This window comes from Erythrolamprus reginae, chromosome 7 (genome assembly GCF_031021105.1).
Source record: "Erythrolamprus reginae isolate rEryReg1 chromosome 7, rEryReg1.hap1, whole genome shotgun sequence".
Lineage (NCBI taxonomy): Eukaryota > Metazoa > Chordata > Lepidosauria > Squamata > Dipsadidae > Erythrolamprus > Erythrolamprus reginae.
Genome location: NC_091956.1, coordinates 51890045 through 51910504, shown reverse-complemented (window position 1 = coordinate 51910504; position 20460 = coordinate 51890045). Strand labels below are relative to the sequence as shown.

Here is a 20460-nt window from a genome sequence, read left to right as displayed (position 1 = left end):
GATGAGCTGTTTTTCATGGACCGATTTTCTTGTATTGGACACGCTACTATGGTTTTGATACAACCAAAGCATGCAGAAAATTGTACGTTAGATTTAGTTTCTTTGAAAAATATAGCAAACTTGTCTGCAGAGAAAAGTGGCTTATGATTGGGACTTAATAAGCAAATATATAAGAAATTATTGTGGAAATAATAGCCTCTGTTCTGCCAAAAAAGAAACACATACTGTTCACAAACAACAAACATCCGTAACATTTTGTGCTTCAGCACTGCCTTAGTTACCGCAAATAGGGCCATATTCATCGTGTAATTAAGAAGGTTTCAATCATAAACAAAATGGCTGTGAAGATATAGACCTATAAAACCAAAATGGACCTCTAGATCTAAAGTGAGTAGCCCAGGTGTCCTATGCAGCCTTCAAATCTGGAAAAATCTTTTACAAAAGAAAAATTTATGCCTCTAATGAGAAATCTGCCCCTAGTCCAACAACCTACCATCTATCGCAGAAAAGGAAAAAAAGAGGGTGTCAGAAATAGAAAATGAGATTCTGCAGAGAGGGGCGGCATACAAATCTAATAAATAATAATAATAATAATAATAATAATAATAATAATAATAATTTTATTTGCAACACTTCATTGCTTTTTAATTAATCTATCCCAAACTAGTTTACAATTATTATTATAAATAAAGTAAAAACTTATAGAAACCATTTTTTAAAAGATAGTTTTTGAAAAATAATCCAAATTGTGTGATGTGACAAAATCAAGGGAATATCTGGATGAGGGACACTTTGCAGAGCATATTGGTATGAACAAAGTAGCCATCTGTGAGAATTTGAAACAGGTGTTCTGAAAGGTTCAGTCTGGCTCCAGTTTTCTAGGTTGCCTATATGGATACATAGACAATACTTCCATTGGATTGGCTGGAAAAGCAAAATGCTTACGCATGCTCATGCAGGCAGAAGCAAGCAGCACATACTGCCAACAGGTGCCCTTGGTCACTGAAGTTGCTTTGGATCTCCACTTAAAAATGCTGAATCTATTAGCAGTTATGGGCTACAGGATTGTTCCTTCATGGAGAATGCAAGTCCATCCAAAAAAAACCAACAACCCCCAATAACTATCCACAGGACATGAGAATTACCTACACAGAGAATTTCAGACCCACCAGGATTCAATTGTACCCTATTTGCTTTCATTTACTCTGTATTCAAACTTTGAACTGCAGTTTGTTGGATTTGGTTATGCATGGCAACGTTTTATTCAGATTTGATAGAGAATCAAAGCTGTATGTCATCAGCTTAACAATGACACAATATCTACAAAATATTTTTATTAAATAAAAATAGATTTAAATAAAACAATTCCAAATGGAAATAGTTTTGTCTCAAAAATAAAATCAGACTAAAGCAATCTCTGAAACCATTACTTGTAAATGTCTTTCTTTAAAGCTGCTATGTTACAAAATGAAGTTTTGGTGGTAGACTTTAAGAGAAACCCTTCCACCCTTCCACCTCTCACAATACTAAACAACACAGTATCAACAGTAGAGACCTTCAAATTTATAGGTTCTATCATATCTCAAGACCTAAAATGGTCACCTAACATCAAAAACATCATCAAAAAAGCACAACAAAGAATGTTCTTTCTGAGCCAGCTCAGGAAGCTCAAACTGCCCAAGGAGCTGCTGATACAGTTCTACAGAGGAATCACTGAGTCTGTCATCTGCACCTCTATAACTGTCTGGTTTGGTGCTGCAATCCAACCAGACTGACACAGACTTCAGAGGATAATCAGAACTGCAGAAAAAACAATTGCTGCCAACCTGCCTTCCATTGAGGACCTGTATACTGCACGAGTCAAAAAGAGGACGGGGAAAATATTTACTGACCCCTCACATCCTGGACACAAATTGTTTCAACTCCTACCCTCAAAACGTCGCTACAGAGCACTGCACACAACTAGACACAAGAACAGTTTTTTTCCGAACGCCATCACTCTACTAAACAAATAATTCCCTCAACACTGTCAGACTTTCTACTAAATCTGCACTTCTATTCTACTAGTTTTTCTCATCATTCCTTTCACCCATTTCCTCCCATGTTGACTGTATGACTGTAACTTGTTGCTTATATCCTAAGATTTTTATTAATATTGCTTCTTCATTGCTTATTTGACCCCTATGACAATCATTAAGTGTTGTACCACATGATTCTTGACAAATGTATATTTTATTTTATGTACGCTGAGAGCATATGCACCAAGACAAATTCCTTGTGTGTCCAATCACACTTGGCCAATAAAAATTCTGTTCTATTCTATTCAACACTTTCAAAGGCACTGGGAGGCTAACTATTAATGTGATTGAAATCTAATTTTTTAGTCTTCAGAATTTGAATATTTTGTATGTTCAACAGTTCTGACTGACAATTTTACCCTAATTTACTGAGATAGAAAACATTAAGCGATTAAATGTTGTATGAATTTGGTATGTGTGCCCAAGTCATTCTGTTATGAAATGTTTCTAAAATTTGTCTGTGACTGGCATGACACCAAGTATTTCTGACCAATTGGTTGGATAACATTTGTGTATAGTCATTCTCCCAAGCATACCCTTCATTATTGACTATTTCTGCCTTTTGTAATGATTTGTGAGGGTTTGACTAGGTTTAATGAATCTCTAGTACTGAATTGTCATGCTTAATGAGACACTAAATCCACATTATTTGCATATTCTTCTGTTTACTAGTAGATTGTAAAATATATACAAAGTCCCCAAATACCTCTCTTGCTAATTGCTGCAGCAGATGCTCTAATGATGTAAAAGGATGAGCTATGGTGATGGTATTAATTTTACAGTTCTAAAATGATTCTAGCTTCAGTAGTTTCTATTTTATCCTCCTTGCATAATGCGATGTTTTCTGCCTTTCCTTTAAGACTATAAGAAGCAAACTTTGGAAGTTTCCTATTAAAAATTGGCATGGAAAGAACATATAAAATGTTACAAAGATGCTACCCCCTGTAGCTAAGTTGTTAGAAATCCTTCTAACTCCTGTCTAATTTATGAACTCCAATAGCTGAAGAACATACAGACTAAGCAACCCCATGTGTCTTTTTGTCTTAGTCTTTTTTGTCCGGGTATCTCTCAGTATGGTGCACTATAATTGGCTCCTATAGAGATAAAACATAGAATGAATCCAAGGATATGCTTTTTCCTTCTTAAAATTTAGTTGGGAGCCAAAGCAAACAAAATGTTTAACTACTTCACTAGATAATATTCCTCTCTCTTTGTTGTTTTTAGAAAATTCAAACCAAAGTGCAGCAAGATCATCATTGATTTTGATTCAATTAACAGCAAACCAAGTCAAAAGCCTCTGTGAGTTACATCTAATTAAATCTCCAGAAGAGTGTGATTATCCCTTTCTTAGAAGCTGCTAATGCCTTTCATCTTGAAGTTAGGCATAACTTTTTAATAGCCACTACAGTTTAAGCAGACATCTAAGGAATGTCAGAACTTGAACGTTTGTGCTTTCTCTGCTATACATTTAAACCTTGACTTCCAGGATTTTACTAAAAATCATCTGTGAATGAAACTGTGTGTGAGGTTAGTTTTAGTGGGTAACAATGCAAAAGGCCTTCAATATATTGTGTCAATTAGCCAAGAACACATCTGACTTGAAGAGAAATAAAATTACAATTCATATTCTGTGAATATTGACTCTACAAGAATGGTTAATGAATCGCTTCAGCAGCATACAACTGTGGAAACACATGTCCTAGCTTAATTTAGTTCAGACTGGCTAGACAGTTATATAACTAGTTCTTTAACACTTTGAAATCTTCAGCTACTTAATTGCTTCTTTATATGATTTACATTTGAAAATGTTTTGCATCGGATAAAATTTTACAGTAGCTTTCATCCCCCTTTGCCCCTCTGCCCCCAAACATCTTACTTTTCTTAGAGGATGTGAATAAATCATCAGAACCAATAAGAATTTCTTTAGAGCTGATTTTTATACTCTAAAAAGTAATTTGTCCATTGATCTAAAATTCTGGGAGACAATCTATTAATTTGCAATGTTAAAACTCGCCTCTAAGTTAGTCAGTATTTTCTTCTAAGGGAAATGAACAGGGTTAATCCATACTGAGGCTACATATGCCAAATGGATCATGGTTTCAGCTTGCATTGGTTTGTTAAAATTATCATTAAGTTTAAGAAACATTGATTAAAATTTTCACAAGACTTCAGTATAGGTTCTTTTATTTGATTTTGACAACAAATATATATTTAGATACTCAAATTATTTCATTTGAAAACATGTTTTGCGAAGTTTAAAATGTATATTTGTATTGAAATTCTGTATGTTGAGTATTTTTTAATATGGCATGATTATAATATGTCTATTAAATCTTTATGAAAAATATTTTTAATTATATCACTCCCTGTGCTTGTTTCTAAATCTTGGTATTTCTTTGGTCATACACACATACATACATACATATAGACACATACACACACATACACACACACACACACACACACACACACAGTGATACCTCTACTTAAGAACTTTTCTAAATAAGAACCTGGTGTTCAAGATTTTTTTGCCTCTTCTTAAGAACCATTTTCTACCTAAGAACTTGAGCCCAGAAAAATTTCTAGGGAATTTGAGAGCCGCATGAAGGCTCGGCCAGTTTCCTACCATTCCCACTTTAATCCTGGCCATTTCAGGCTTTTCTGGGCTGCCAGAGGAGCCTTTCTGTGGCGCTTATGGAGGCTTTGTCAGTCCAGAGCGAACAAAACGTTTTCCTTTCTCTGGATGCTTGGAGAGGGAATTAACCTCTGCCAGAACCCAGAGAAAAGAAATGCTCCCTTCGCTCTGGGCAGTGACTGTCTTTCTCCTCCTCTTCTTCCTCCTCCTCCCACCAAAATTCCGAGCTTTTCTTTCTTTCCAAATGGGTTTGCACACATTATTTGCTTTTACATTGATTCCTATGGGAAAAATTGTTTCTACTTACAAACTTTTCTACTAAGAACCTGGTCATGGAACAAATTAAGTTCTTAAGTAGAGGTACCACTGTATGTATGTATGTATATATATATGTATGTATGTATGTATGTATATATATATATATATATGTATGTATATATGTATGTATGTATGTATGTATATATATATATATATATATATATATATATATATATATATATATGTTTGTTTATTGTTTTCTCACTAAAGATAAAATACAGAAAAAGAAGGGGAGGGGAAAAAAACAAACTAACAAGCATCCAACAGTAACAACAAAAACTAGGTGACCAAAAAACAACCACAAATATATCTAACATTAATCCTTGTTGAATGCTGAAAGATACATCAAAAACCTCATATATTCCCTTCTCATTATATTATTTGTGATATAATTAAATAAGGCAATACCTTCAATCATTGGTCATACTAGTCATGTTTAGTAGACTCCAGTTACATTTGGAGAGCCATTCTTGGAATAGAGGGTTAATTTCATTAAAGAAATGTAAATACTGTGTAGTTCTGGAGTATTGTTCCTAAACTGAAATAGAAAAGTTCTAGTCAAGGTCAGTAAAGGAATGATAGATTAAATATACAGTGATACCTCGTCTTACGAATGCCTCTTCATACAAACTTTTTGTGATACAAACCGGGCGTTCAGGATTTCTTGACTCTTTTCACGAACCATTTTCATCTTACGAACCCTCGCTTCTCTCCCGGCTGCTGCTGCTGTGAGCAGCGGCCAAAACAAACAATTTTAAGTTTGCAGGTTCTGATGATCCTAAGGGAACTGGGGCCAGGCTTTGCCGTGCAGGGACTTCACACCCCATCCCTTCTGCTAGAAAACGACGTGTCCAAGGAGCTCTCCGCAGCCCCCCCAGGGTGGCAGGTGGATAAAGAAAGGCTAGCGAAGTCCTTGGAAGGCAGCGAAAGAGGGGGTGTGAGAGAAGCCAGGCTTACAGCATCATTTGAAGGCAATGGGGAGGGATGGTAGTCTCTTGCAGTCGGTATGATGCGGAGCGTCTCCCATGCCAGAGTCCTCCCAGAACGGGCCTCAATCCCGGGCTGCCCGCTCGCACAACTGTCAGTACTTTCCCTTCAGGGAGAGAGCGTGCGATTCACCTCGCCCCCCCCCCCCCCGTGGTCACTTCTGCTGCGGCAGCCAAAAAAGTTCTTAGGCGGCTGTGTCTCCAGAGCTGCTGCCTGCCCATGGCACCCCACAGATGGCTCAAGGCGGCGACTGCCATCGGAGAAGTGGGCAAGTAGGAGACGCAGGCGCCCTTTCTCTGCAGCTCCCGCCATGTGGAAGCTGCGTTGCCTGGTTCCTGGATGGCCCAGCCTGAGCTGTTGGCGCTATGCCAGAACAGGGCAAGACCGGCTCAGGACAGCAGGCCAATCCTATAGCAGGAGAGTGAAAAGAGTGGTCGGCCCCCTCCTCCTCTGCCCCCCCCCTTTGAGAAAAGGCTTTGCTTTCCTGGAACTACTCGAGACGCATTCCGTGCAGGGACGGGGAGAGGGGCGGGGGGAGTGTCTCTCAGAGAGCCTTCCACAAAGACCGAAAACTCCACACTTACTGTCCGGCCGCAATGACCAGAAGGGAAGGGAAGGAAATGCACGGGCTGTTCATACGTGCGTCTTCTCCGAGTTTTCATGTCCAGGAGGCCCTACTGGGGTTCTAGGATTGTCCTGCGGAAAAGAGAGCAGCTCGTCAGAAAGACGTCGCTCCTGCTTTGCCTGCTTGCCAGGAAGGAGAGCTGCCCTCCCTCCTGGAGGATTTCTTCCCGCTGGTGTCTTTCAGGCAGGATTGGCCAGGGTGCCTTTGCCTCTGCTGCTAAAGAAATCCTCCAGGAAATAGAGCAGCTTGTCAGGGAGGCAACATCGCTCCCGCTTCCCCGTTAGCCCACTTTGTAGCAGCAGCAGCAAAGGTGCCCCAATCAATCACCCGGCAAAAGCACCCTGGTCAATTCGCCCAATTTACAGCCACAGTGGCAAAGGCACAGCGTCAATCCCACCTGGGAGCCACCAGCGGGAAGAAATCCTCCAGGAAGGAGAGCAGCTAATTGACCGGACATGCCGAGGCTTCCCGGCCTCATTTCTGGGCACTGGCCTCCCTCTCTGCCCTGCTAGAGGGGAGAAATCGGACCAAATCCGAAGCCGCTGTCAGACTCCCGCAGGACGATCCGTCTTCTCCGGGGTTTTATGTCCGGGAGGCCCTACTGGAGTTCTAGGATCGTCCTGCGGGAAAGAGCAGCTCGTCGGGAAGACGATGACGTTCCTGCTTCGCCCACTTGCCAGGAAGGACAGTTGCTTTCCTTCCTGGAGGATTTCTTCCCACTGGTGGCTCCCGGGCAGGATTGACTGGAGTGCTGTAAAGTGGTTGAATTGACCAGGGTGCTTTTGCTGAGTGATTGATTGGGGCACCTTTGCCCTGCTGCTGAAAAGTGGGCAAACGGGGAAGCGGAGCGATGTTTTCTCACTGACAAGCTGCTCTATTTCCTGGAGGATTTCTTCCTGCTGGTGGCTTTCAGGCAGGATTGGCCAAGGTGCCTTTGCCTTGCCATTGATGCTAAAGAAATCCTCCAGTGATTCCCCTCTGCCTGTCGCCGCCGCCACCGAAAACAATTTCAAGGAGGATGGAAGCCCCGCCGGCTGACCAACCGCCAGGCAGCTTCCCGCGGGTATCAATCTACCCACGAGGCTCCCTCCGGGCAGCCTGCGCTGTCTTCCCCCTCCTCCACCTGCCCCCAAACAAGGATCAGTAATGAGGCAAAATGGGTGAGTTCTGGGATTGCACGCATTATTCGCTTTTACATTGATTCCTATGGGAAACATTGTTTCATCTTACGAACCTTTCTACTTATGAACCTCATCACAGAACGAATTAAGTTTGTAAGACGAGGTATCACTTACTGTAAAATATTAGAGCAGTAAAAGATTTTCTTTGCATTTTGTTTTTTCATTAAACTTCCTCTAGCCTTTGTCTTGTTCTGTGAAAGTATATCCAGTGTAGATGAAAATAGGACTATAATGAGATTGGTGGTATTTTGCTCATCCATAAATTACTATTGGTTAGGCAAATGTAAATGTAAGTCCTACAATCTGCTATTATTGTCATACCCTTTTTCACACCAATAAATGTAATTGGACAAAATAACATGAGAAAGATCTTATGGTCATAGTGGAAAATGTATGAATATCATCAACTTTTTCATGAGAGGAATAGATTCTATGTACAACTAAAGAAATTTTCATTAATTTGAAAATAGGAAACAAAATGCTAATGTAGCCAGAAAATAGATTACATTCTTAAAATGGTAATGGTTCCGAAACTGTGGCTTTCAAGGGACTCAATTTAAAATGTGAAATAGAAAGGACTTAGTAATCCAAACCTGAGCACTGAAATAAGCATTTCTGTTAGCTTTCTCTGAATAGTAAGCCAATATATTACAGAATTTATTAAAATTTTGCAAGAAGGGAATTAGCAAAGCAATTTATATTTTGAAGTGATAATTTTTGAATTCAATATATTATAGCAATAATTAAGATTTCTGGAGGGTTTAGTCCAATTTATCTGAAGAGATACTGTTTCCCTGTTTCATAACCAAATGCATAGCATAGCACAGTGATGGCAAACCTATGGCATGGGTGGCACAGGTGGCACACAAAGCCATATCTGCCGGCACGTGAGCCATTGCCCTAGCTCAGCTCCAGCATGTATGTGTGTAATGGCCAGCTGATATTTGGATCCCACGGAGGCTCTGGGAGGATGGGGGAGGGCGTTTTTGCCCTCCCCAGTCTCCAGGGAAGCCTCTGATGCCTGGGGAGGCTGAAAAACAGGTCTACCGGCCCACCAGAAGATTTCTGGTCTCCAGAAGGCCTCCAGAGGCAATTTTCGCCCTCCTGAGGCATTGAATTATGGGTGTGGGCACTCGCGCAGGTGCAATAGTATGTGCGTCCACACTTTTGGCACCCGAAGGGGAAAAGGTTCACCATCACTGGCATAGCAATTGACAGAAAAAAATTGTTGGAAAAATTGTTATAAATAAATTTTGTTCTTCAAGGTCAATACTGTATATGGCAATATCCATGCCAAGTATTACCAGTACATCAAACAATTCAGCCTTTCCAGATGCTTTGGTCTCTCACTTCGGACAGTCATACTATCAAGGGATTATAGATTTACTGATAGCGTGAGAAGAATGCTCTTTACATTCTTTAGATTCAGAACAAATAAATATTTAAAGTACACACTTCCATTAAGAAGTCTGCCATGTTTTAGAAGTAAAATAGCAGATTGTCTTTGCCTTTTTAAGAGCTCTACCTATAGCTATCATTCTGAGTCAAGAAGGCTAAGGTTAATCAAAGCACGTACACATGTCTGATTGCTCTGTTGTTAGTTATTCTGATCTGGAGAATGAGTGGAATCGTATTGCTCCAAACTGGGAGTCAGTATAATTTTTGTTGATAGTGTGCTTGTAAGTGGCTACCTATTGAAGGAAACATTCCATATATACAAGTTCTGGTTTGTAAGACATTAATTAACAATCACAGCATTGTGACATGAAACGAAGAGGAATGTTGCTGACTTTCATTACTAATAGATAACACAAAAGGTTTGTACTTTTCAATAGACTTGCTATATTCAAAGGAGAGACAAGCAAGAAAAAGTTTGAATCCCAGTGTGACTATAATATTCCTGTGTTGATCTTCAAAGATACCATGTTATAAGGATGAAAATTGAAAAACTGTTTTAGGCTTAAAATAAGCTACTTTTGACATTTGTTTATGTCCAATAATATAAGTGTATAATACCCTAGATAACGACTAAAGAATAAAATACATGTACATGGACTTTAACTAATTATTGCTATAATCTTTATACTCCCTTGCCATAACGCCTTTAATTAGAAGGAATGCAAAGTACTTGCATTCTCAATTAAAGATAGGCATGGTTGCAGTTCTATAGTGGACCAACACCAGCAGGTGACATGGCTCCCCAAATCAACACAGATTGTGGAAAGTTCACACTGGACTTGCAGTGTGTGCCTCTCCATTCTTCCTCCGTACTCTAGGTCCTTGATTTCCAAATGAGATGCAAATGTCTGTTCATTTGGGGAGCCATGTCATCTGCTGTTGTCGGTCCATTGTATTTCACTAAGTCCAGGGTCAACACAGCCATCTACCAGAAGATTTGGAGCACTTCATGTTTCCTTCCGCAGACAAGCTTTATGGGGATGCTAACTTCATTTTTCAGCAGGATTTGGAACCTGCCCACACTGCCAAAAGCACTAAAACCTGGTTCAATTACCGTGAGATTACTGTGTTCGATTGGCCAGCAAACTCACCTGACCTGAACCCAATAGAGAATCCATGGGACATTGCCAAGAGAAAGATGAAAGACATGAGACCGAACAATGCAGAAGAGCTGAAGGCCATTATTGAAGCCTTCCATAACACCTCAGCAGTACCACAGGCTGATCGCTTCCATGCCAGATCGCATTGAGGTAGTAATTACTACAAAAGGGGCCCAAATCATGCTTATACTTTTCAAAGGTCCGAAATTGTTTTATGTACAATCCTTGTTTTATTGATTGCATGTAATATTCTAATTTTCTAGATGGAGGATTTGGGTTTTTCATGAGCTGTACCCCACAAATCATCACAATTATGACAAATCACAGCTTGAACTATCTTGCCTTGCATGTTATGAGTCTCATATATTACGTTTCACCTTTAAGTTGCATTACTGAAGTAAATGAACTTTTGCATGATATTCTTGAGTTTCACCTGTATCTAACTTTTTATAATGAAGTAACTAATTTTATTTTTGTTATATTTTATAAGGAAATAGAATAACTCCTAGGACTATGTAAACTTTGAATATGGGAAGGAAAAAAAACTTCATAGCAGCAACATCCCCCCCCCACACACACACACTCACCTTTCCACCTTTCATTAATATGATTCGTAAAGCGGTAGCATCTTTTTTGCAGGTCCACATGGAAGACCCTGGAAGAAGACATAGATTATTTATTGAATAGCAGAGATGTGTGATTTTGACTAGTCCTAAAACACTACTAATAAATCATTTTAAAATATTCCCAAATTCTGATTCTATTGAAGGAGATTGTAGCAAACAGGGGGGAAAAAGAGGAAGAGAATGACTATCTAAAGCAGTTTTTCAAAATTGTTAATATTAAGAAGTGTGGAGCAGCTTCCAGAATTCCCGTGCTAGGGAATTTGCGGAGCTGAAGTGCAACATCTTAAAGTTGACACGTTTGAAAAATACTCGTCCAAAGAAACAAAATTATATAACCTTAATTCTTGTATCAGAAATTCAGTACTAGTACAAACACATGCATATCTTAGGCTTTTGCGTTAAATCCATAGACATGCACACACACATGCACCAAAATGCTTTTCACTTTAAAGAGAACACTACAAGTCCTACAGTCCTTGAGCTTTTATTGCAATCTCTGGAGAAACAAGCTTTGTTGAAGATGTGTTCTTGTACACATATCAGGCAAATGCCTTTTTCTATGCTATATTCCATCCATCTAGGACTGCAGGCATCCCAGCTGGGCCTGTAGAGATGTGAGGAGTAAGCAATGCAAGAATATGTCTACCTGTATGGGCTGTCTGTTTTGATTTGGGGAAGAGGAAAAAAACCTCAATGACTGCTGCACAGGAAACAGACAGGTTGTGGAGAGGGAGCATTGAGGCTTTTTCTGAAAAGCCAGTAGTAATATTCATTAAAACATGCCTGATTTTTCCAGGGTCTGGAAAGAAAGTTTGAATGAGCATGGGGAATGAAATTAACCTTTACATCATTCTGATATAACTATACTGAAACGCAGGATAAAAATTTGTGTGCAATCATTGTTTAATTTACAGAAACAACGCATGAGTGAAGGAAAATAAATTTACTTTGCTACAGATTTGGTAACTACTTTGATATGAATATAGAAAAAGTGTATAAATTCATAATTTAATCTCTGCCTGATCTATATGCAGTATATTGGATGGCCATATTTTCTTGGTGTTATCCGGTTTTCAAATTCAATTGCAATTTTTATGTTCTACTCACTGGTAGAATCCTTCTGTATCTTGACATACTGTATATATAAGAAGATTACTAATCCTTTAGTAACAATTTAATACCACATATTATTTTGCGTAGTGGAGTTTTATATTAATATGAATATATTTGAACATAATGATAAATGACAGCAATGGCACCTTTGCATATAGAGAAAATCACAGCTGTAGGTTTAAATGCAGTATTCATATTAAGTCTCAGATGTACAACAATCTCCTATGCCTAACTTAGGTGACCCATAAATGAAAGAAAAGTAAGTTTTTAATATCTCTCTGGGGCAAAGAAGTAGCCAGATATAATTTCCCTTTCCACCGGAGTTCGATAGTGCTAATGTCTATAGTTAAGATCAGAATGGAGCACAGAAATTTATATCTGTCAATTGATGCCTGCTGCAATCATTAGAACTTGATAGTTTGCAATTAAGAAACAGTTACAAATCCATGGTTAAAATAAAAGCTAAAACAAAATATCCATAAATTAGTCAGATTGGGCATTTTAATCTTAGATCCTTTGGAATGAATTCAAAAGTTTCAGAAATCCAAAAACAGATTTATACAATAACACCATAGAAGTATCCAATGCCACACCATCCTCCACCCGAAAGAGCCATAAGAGCATGGATCCAAACTATTGATAGATGAGAATATACTAGAAAACATCTAGAAACATAGAAACATAGAAGACTGACGGCAGAAAAAGACCTCTTGGTCCATCTAGTCTGCCCTTAAGAATCTACATTCTTAAGAGGCCAAAAAACCCCAAAGATTGGCCAAGATACTACCCCAGTAATCCCATTGGACTCTTTCTTCCCTTTAAGAGTCAAGAAAACTTGTAAATCTGATTGATTTTTATCAACCAAGCACTGTCAATCGTAACAGTGGGGAGGCAGGGGCGCTATTTGATATTCCTCCCTCAAAAGGCTACCATAGAAACATAGAAGACTGACGGCAGAAAAAGACCTCATGGTCCATCTAGTCTGCCCTAATACTATTTCCTGTATTTTATCTTACAATGGATATATGTTTATCCCAGGCATGTTTAAATTAGGTTACTGTGGATTTACCAACCACGTCTGCTGGAAGTTTGTTCCAAGGATCTACTACTCTTTCAGTAAAATAATATTTTCTCATGTTGCCTTTGATCTTTCCCCCAACTAACTTCAGATTGTGTCCCCTTGTTCTTGTGTTCACTTTCCTATTAAAAACACTTCCCTCCTGAACCCTATTTAACCCTTTAACGTATTTAAATGTTTCGATCATGTCCCCCATTTTCCTTCTGTCTTCCAGACTATACAGATTGAGTTCATTTAGTCTTGCCTGATACGTTTTATACTTAAGACCTTCCACCATTCTTGTAGCCCGTCTTTGGACCCGTTCAATTTTGTCAATATCTTTTTGTAGGTGAGGTCTCCAGAACTGAACACAGTACTCCAAATGTGCTCTCACCAGCGCTCTGTATAAGGGGATCACAATCTCCCTCTTCCTGCTTGTTATACCTCTAGCTATGCAGCCAAGCATCCTACTTGCCTTTCCTACCGCCTGACCACACTGCTCACCCATTTTGAGACTGTCAGAAATCACTACCCCTAAATCCTTCTCTTCTGAAGTTTTTGCTAACACAGAACTGCCAATGCAATACTCAGATTGAGGATTCCTTTTCCCCAAGTGCATTATTTTACATTTGGAAACATTAAACTGCAATTTCCATTGCTTTGACCATTTATCATAACATGATATGATACTATCAGCTACCATAACATGATACTATCAGCTGTCCTATAGTTCATCACACTAAAGCATTTCACCTTATTATCTTGATTTAGGCTTGAACGTGAACTCATACTATATTTCAGTGATGGTGAACCTTTTTTTCCTCAGGTGCCGAAAGAGCATGTACACATGCCATCGCGCATGCGTGAGTGCCCACACTCATAATTCAATGCCTGGGAAGGGCGAAAACAACTTCCCCCACCCTGTGGAGGCCAGAAACGTCCTTTTCCCCAACTTCTGGTGGGCCCTGTAGGCCTATGTTTCACCCTCCTTAGGCTCCAAACACTTCCCCCGAGCCAGGGAAGGGTAAAGACGCCCTCCCCCATCCTTCAGGAGGCTCTTTGGAAGCCAAAACCACTCTCACCAAGCCTCTGTGAACCCAAAATCAGCTGGCCAGCACACATGCACGCTGGAGATGAACTAGGGCACCAGCTTGCATGCCAGCAGATATGGCTCTGTGTGCCACCTGTGGCACCCGTGCCATAGGTTCGCCATCACTGCTATATTTGGTCAATTTCTTCTTATTCTCTTCTATTTGCTAGTTGTTAATTCTGCCACATTTTCTCCTGAGATTCCTCAGTATACCAAGGGACCATCAGAGTTCAGTACGCAAGACAGGTTGCTCAAGAACTGTGTTGCCAAATGCCCAAGTCATTCTTAGATGCCAATGGGCAATCGAGCATTCAGTGGAACTATTAGTAAGATCACTGGGAACCTTCCCAAGTATTTGCCCAAAATCATCTCAATAGATAATGTGCTAGGGGTGAACTCTCCAAATCATCCCTTTCCCTTCATACAGTTATGGGTACCTATCAATTAGACTTTTTGCCCTTTCATATCGGGCCTTAAGATTACTTTAGATAAGGTAATGGTAGCTATGAAGGGACATGAACCTCCAGGCTCTACCTGGCCCAGCCCTGCAGCATGGACTGTGAAGCTATTGAACAGTAACAGGAGATTCCACCACCTGAGCACTTTAGGGAGGGTTGAGCACAGTGTTATCAGCATCCCTGTCCTGTCCTTTTGATCAACACTATACTGTCTTAAAAAATATCAGTGCCACTTCACCTTGCTGCCAAGTATCCTGAAGGATAAAGGCTTATATCTTTACCCTTCCAGATTTTAATAATATGCACCATGTCTGAATGTTCATAATCACCCAATAGCAAGGTAAAGATCTGGAGTTTACTACCAACGGATGGATGGATGGATGGATGGATGGAAAAAGAAAGGAATATGAGCTGAATGATTACAGCACTTAATTCTGTATTCTGTCTATAATAGATGTAGTGGAATTCATGAAAAATAATTTAGGATTGCAGCCAAAATGAATGTTAATTAAATAGCAGTTTAAACTTTACAATTAAGACTAATGGCTATGCTTAAAAAGCATATACATAATACATGATAAAAATACAAACACACGCCTAATAATTGAATGGACCTAGACAGAATAAAGGACTTTTAATGAGGAATGTGTGCCAAGCAGGATACTCTAAAGCACTCTTCTCATAATACAAACTGTATTGCATTTTTAAGTAGCAAAAATGCTAATTGTTTTCCTTCAATAAATAACAGGACAGAAAACAAATATCTAAAATATTTAGTATTTTTTGTTCTAAATTTACAACAGTGAGAAACAAAATCTTAACAACTGAAATCATTTATAAGTACCCAGAAGACAAATATAATATTGTTACTGTATTAACCCAACATATGCCAGCATGGAAATTAAGTCCATAAACCGTGGGATTTTACAGGGAATGTTGTTTTTCTTTAAAATGAAGCATGGCTGGTACCGAGTTATCATAGAGTTGTCTGAAATACAGTAAAAGTAATATGACTAAAGATGCATTCTTCTTTCAACTTGACTCCTTAGATATGCTAATTTTTGTGCATTTGTAAAACTTTCCAAATGGTGATTTGTTATCACTTGAATGCTCTTTCAGTGTCCTGTAATCTCCAACGAAGCTCAAAATGAGCATAATATGGACAAGGACAAGGACTCCCCCCAAGGATATATGCAGGCAGTGAAGGGCCACCAAAATTTTCACTACACCACTGCGTTCCCCCCCATCCGGGCAGTAGCCCACCCCTGAATGCAGGCATGCTAATAATGAAGGAAGTGATTTTTCAAGAAGTTTCAAAATTAGCACACTTTTTAAACTCTGCTCTTTTAACTCTGTCTTTTTAACTTTGGCTTTTTATCTTTTCTATACATTTTATAATTTTTTATTTGTAAACTGACCAGAGCCAATAATAAGATGCGGGGTGTATAAATGTGACAAACACTTCAGATAGTCCTGAAGTTATGAATGTAATGGAGCCTGCCCATTCCATTCATAACCTGAGGATTTGTGGGTGTGAATGTTGCACCTTGAACGGGATCACTCCTTCCTTTCACGCATGCTTTCGCTAATAGAATGCGTGGTTTGTTAAGTGCACATGAGGTATTTCAGGGTGGGTAAGGCTATGGGAGGTAGCTAGTGATACTGCCTGCTTAAGATCACCTAAGGCCTTCCCGACCCACTGAAATAGTGCATGCTCTCCACGATTGCTTTCTCTTGCAAAGAATAGCAAGCTGTTTTCTCTCTGGACTCTCAGCTGTGCTCATCCCTCTGCAGCTCCATTTTGGTATGCACAAGCTTCACCCAGCACTTTGTAGGCCAAAATGGAGCTCCATTTAGCCTGCGTAGGCCTCACCTGGCAATTTGCAGACCAAAATGGAAGTTCAGAGGGGTGGTGCTGCACAGACCTAAATGGAGTGAACCTCCATTTTGGTCTGCAAAGTGTTGGGTGAGGCTTGTGCAGGCCTAAACAGAGCTCCATTTAGCTGGCAAAGTGCAGGATGAATATTGCAGAGCATCTTGTTACCGTATTTTTCGCTCTATAAGATGCACCTGCTGATAAGACGCACCTAGATTTTAGAGGAGGAAAATAGAAAAAAAATATTTTGAGCCAAAAAGGGGAGAGGAAGAGAGGAAGGAGTGAAAGAAGGGAGTGAGGGAGGAAAGAAGGGAGGAAGGAAAAGGAAAGCAAGAAATGGAGGGAGGAAAGGAAGGAAGGAAAGAAAGAAAGGGGGAAGGGACAGGAACAGAGGAAGGAAGCAAGGAAACTTATGAAATGGGAGAGTAAGAGAGGAAGGACTGAAGGGAGGGAGGGAGGGAAGAAGGTAGGAAGGAGAAAGAAAAGAAGAAATAGAGGAAGGGAAGATAAAAGAGAAAGAAAAAGAGCAAGAAAGAAAGAAAGAGAAAAAAAGAAAATGAAAGAGAAATAAAAATAGAGAGGGGGAATGAAAGAAATGGAAGGAGGGAAGGAAGGAGAGAAAGCAAGAGAAAGAAAGAAAGGGAAAGAAAAAAGAATGAAAGAGCAAGAGAGAAAAAGAAAGAGAGAAAGAAAGAGAAAGAAAGAAAGGCAACTTCAAAGAAAGGCTCACTGAGCATCTCTCACTCTCTCTTTCTATCCCTCTTTCTTTCTTTCTCTTCCTTTCTCTCTCTCCTCTTCCTTTATCTCCTCTCTCTCCCTCCCTCTCTCTTTCTCTCCCCCCTCTCTCCCCCTTTCCCTCTCTCTTTCTCTCTCTCCCTCTCTTGCTATCTCTCCCCCCTCTCCCTCTCTTTCTCTCCCCCCTCTCCCCCCTTTCCCTCTCTCTTTCTCCCTCTCCCTCTCTTTCTCTCTCTCCCCCCTCTCTCTCTCTTCTTCTCACTTTCTCTCTCTTGTTTTCTTTCTGTCTCTTTTGCTTTCTTTCTCTCTCTCTCACTCTTTCTCTCTCTTTTTCTTTCTCACGCTCTTTCTTTCTCTTGTTCTCTCTCTCTTGCTATCTCTTTCTCTCCCCCCTTTCTCTCACTCTCTCTTTCTCACTTTCTCTCTATCTTGCTGTCTGTTGCTCTCACTCTCGTTCTCTCTCCGTTCTTCTCAGCGGTGATGCGCGCACGCCCTGCCCGCCTCACCTTTGCCGAGAGCACTTTCGTCCCGGGCTCCCAGCAAGGGGGTTGCAGGAGAGGCGGGGCTGGCGAAGGTGATATTCAATGTCGGTGGCGCTCGGGCGGTTGCGCGCGCTCCCTATCTCCCTGCTAGCCCACTCGGAATATTCAAAATAAGAAAAACCTTTGCCGGCAAAGGCTTTTCTTATTTTGAATATTCCGAGTGGGCTAGCAGGGAGATAGGGAGCGCGCGCAACCGCCCGTGCGCCCCCGACATTGAAGACCTCCGCTGAGAAAAACCTTTGCCGGCATTTCCTCTCGGCGTCAAGGAGGCGCAGCGGCGGGCGGAGAGAGGGAAGGGGGGGCAGCGGCGTCCCTCCTGGCCTTGGCGGGCCGCCCGACCCTCCCCACCTCCTGCAAATGCGGCGGGCGGCAGGGGGAGAGCGAGGAGCCGGTTCTGGCGGGTGCGGGGCTTGGCTGGCTGGCGGGGGGAGCGCCGCTGGTGGTGCGGAGGGAGACCCTCCTCCGGGAGGGAGGGGGCCAGGAAGCAGCTAGCCAGCCAGCCGGCGGGATGGCGCTTCCGAGTTCACAGCCTCCCCCCCCCTCCCTGCCTGCATCTTCGCTCCATAAGACGGGGCTGATTTTTCTTCCTACTTTGGGAGGAAAAAAACTGCGTCTTATGGAGCGAAAAATACGGTATTTATAAAGGCAAACAACTGCTGTGGTGCTGCAAGATTTGTAGTTTTGGGACTTGTTCGTAAATACTAGGGCTCCACTGATAACTCTGTTTGATAAGGGAAGGCTCATAACCTGGGAATTGCCTGGTTTATTTTGTACCAGACATTTCTTTCAGAAAAATAAGATACATTTTAAATTTATTGTAGTGCAGAGATATAAGATATAACCTACCAATCATTTTGAGCAAGAAATCTGTAATTGTTGCAGATGTCCTTTTACATGATTGCACATTTCACATTTAATTCCATTCCAGTTCTGTTAGATCATAGGACTAGATCCCAATGATAGTATTTAAAATTATCTATTTTGGGATTTTTGCCTCCTTCGGCCACACAATTCATTCTTGAGCCTTGTAAAAAGGACATTCTGTTAAAGAATATAACTCTGATTAGGCATATCTGGTCTTAGAAAGCATTTGGCAAGTATTTGAGCTCTGTCGAAGAAATGGATGAATGATAAATATATGTACTGCAGTAAGCCTTTGGTAGATATGAGCCACTACAAGTCTGTGGTTTTCTAGACACATATTGCCAACATAAAAGCTTCCATTTTTGGATCCTGGTCAAAGAGCTTTCTTAATAATTTACTTCTGGCAAAAGCTATACTTCTCAAGTACTGGGAAGATTGCATTTAGCAAAAGCATGGCAATCCTAATCAAGGGAGCTTTTAATCAAGTCATATGGAGGATGGAAACAAAAACCTGAGATAAATGCAAAGCTAACTACTAAAGATAGGGATTTAGAGAAGTGGCAATGGCATAAGAATGCCCAGCAAACTTCACAATAGAGTATTACTGAAATAGAAATAATAAGCAATGTTAATTTGAGCTCCTGATACAGGACGATAATAAATTAAAATGCAAGTTGTTTAAAAATAACTGGTGCAAAAGAAAGAGAATAATATGGTAGGAAAATATTTTGTGCACCCACAAAGAAATTCATGGAAATTCATACAATAGGCCCATGATGGCGAACCAATGGCATGGGTGCCACAGGTGCAACACAGAGCCATATATGAGGGTACGCGAGGCGTTGCCCTATGTAAGCTGCAGCGCATATACAGTATGCATGCTGGCCAGCTGATTTTCGGCCTTCCAGAGCGTGGGGGGGTGGAGGTTGTTTTCCAATCTAAAAATAGTTGAATAATTTTTTGGTACATTTGAAATTAATGTTAGCAGAGGTGAATAGCAGATGGGTTGAACACAAGAGCCTTCTTTAGCCTTGTGGACAGGGTTTGAAAAACAATGGACAGTAAAATAACCATGATATTGTACCCAGAGACTGCAAAAAATTAATTAGTTTTTTGGTAGAGAGACAAACTTTGCTAATACTTTATCTATAATACCTATACTTTACCTATAATATCTACCATATGGCTTAAGGATATCTTCCTTTCTTAACATTGGAGAGAACAAATTGAATTAAGCAATGTAAAGGTAAGCAAGTTTAATTGAAATACATTGACTCAATATTGTCTTTTCTCTTTGTTTACAAATCCAACTTATTAAAACCATTGGATGGTCTCTATATCTTTTAGATTTTATTAGCATTTGTAGAAATGCAAAAATGCAAAATATAAACCTTCTTTTATATAACTATGTGTAGATTTATAGCAATGGTTAAAAAAATAGGTTTTTAGAAATGATTTATAGTTCAACACCTAGCAAAGGCCAGAGGGATTCATGCCAAGGTGGGACAATGTGAATTTATTATCTGTGCAGGAAGGAAAGGAAATCAATCATTATCTCATAAAAATATTTGAATGGGTGAAATTATTACTTTAGGAGAGCCACTGCCCAGGTAAGACGTTGTTTTCTTAGTTGCTAAATTGTTAAGGGTAGCCATAACTCACTCTTCCTTACTTCATGAGCACATTTTGAGGTGTAACGCATCACTTCCTTCCAAAT

At 40.2% G+C, this 20460-nt stretch overlaps 1 protein-coding gene across 1 annotated transcript in view; it reads left to right on the top strand.

The window, feature by feature from the left end:
• DCTD (dCMP deaminase) overlaps positions 1-20460 on the top strand; it is a 64000-nt gene that overhangs the window by 27380 nt on the left and 16160 nt on the right. Inside the window, exon 6 of the mRNA XM_070757481.1 lies at positions 3303-3377. Within this exon, the coding sequence (XP_070613582.1) occupies positions 3303-3377 (75 nt within the window). The remainder of the gene's footprint in view (positions 1-3302; positions 3378-20460) is intronic.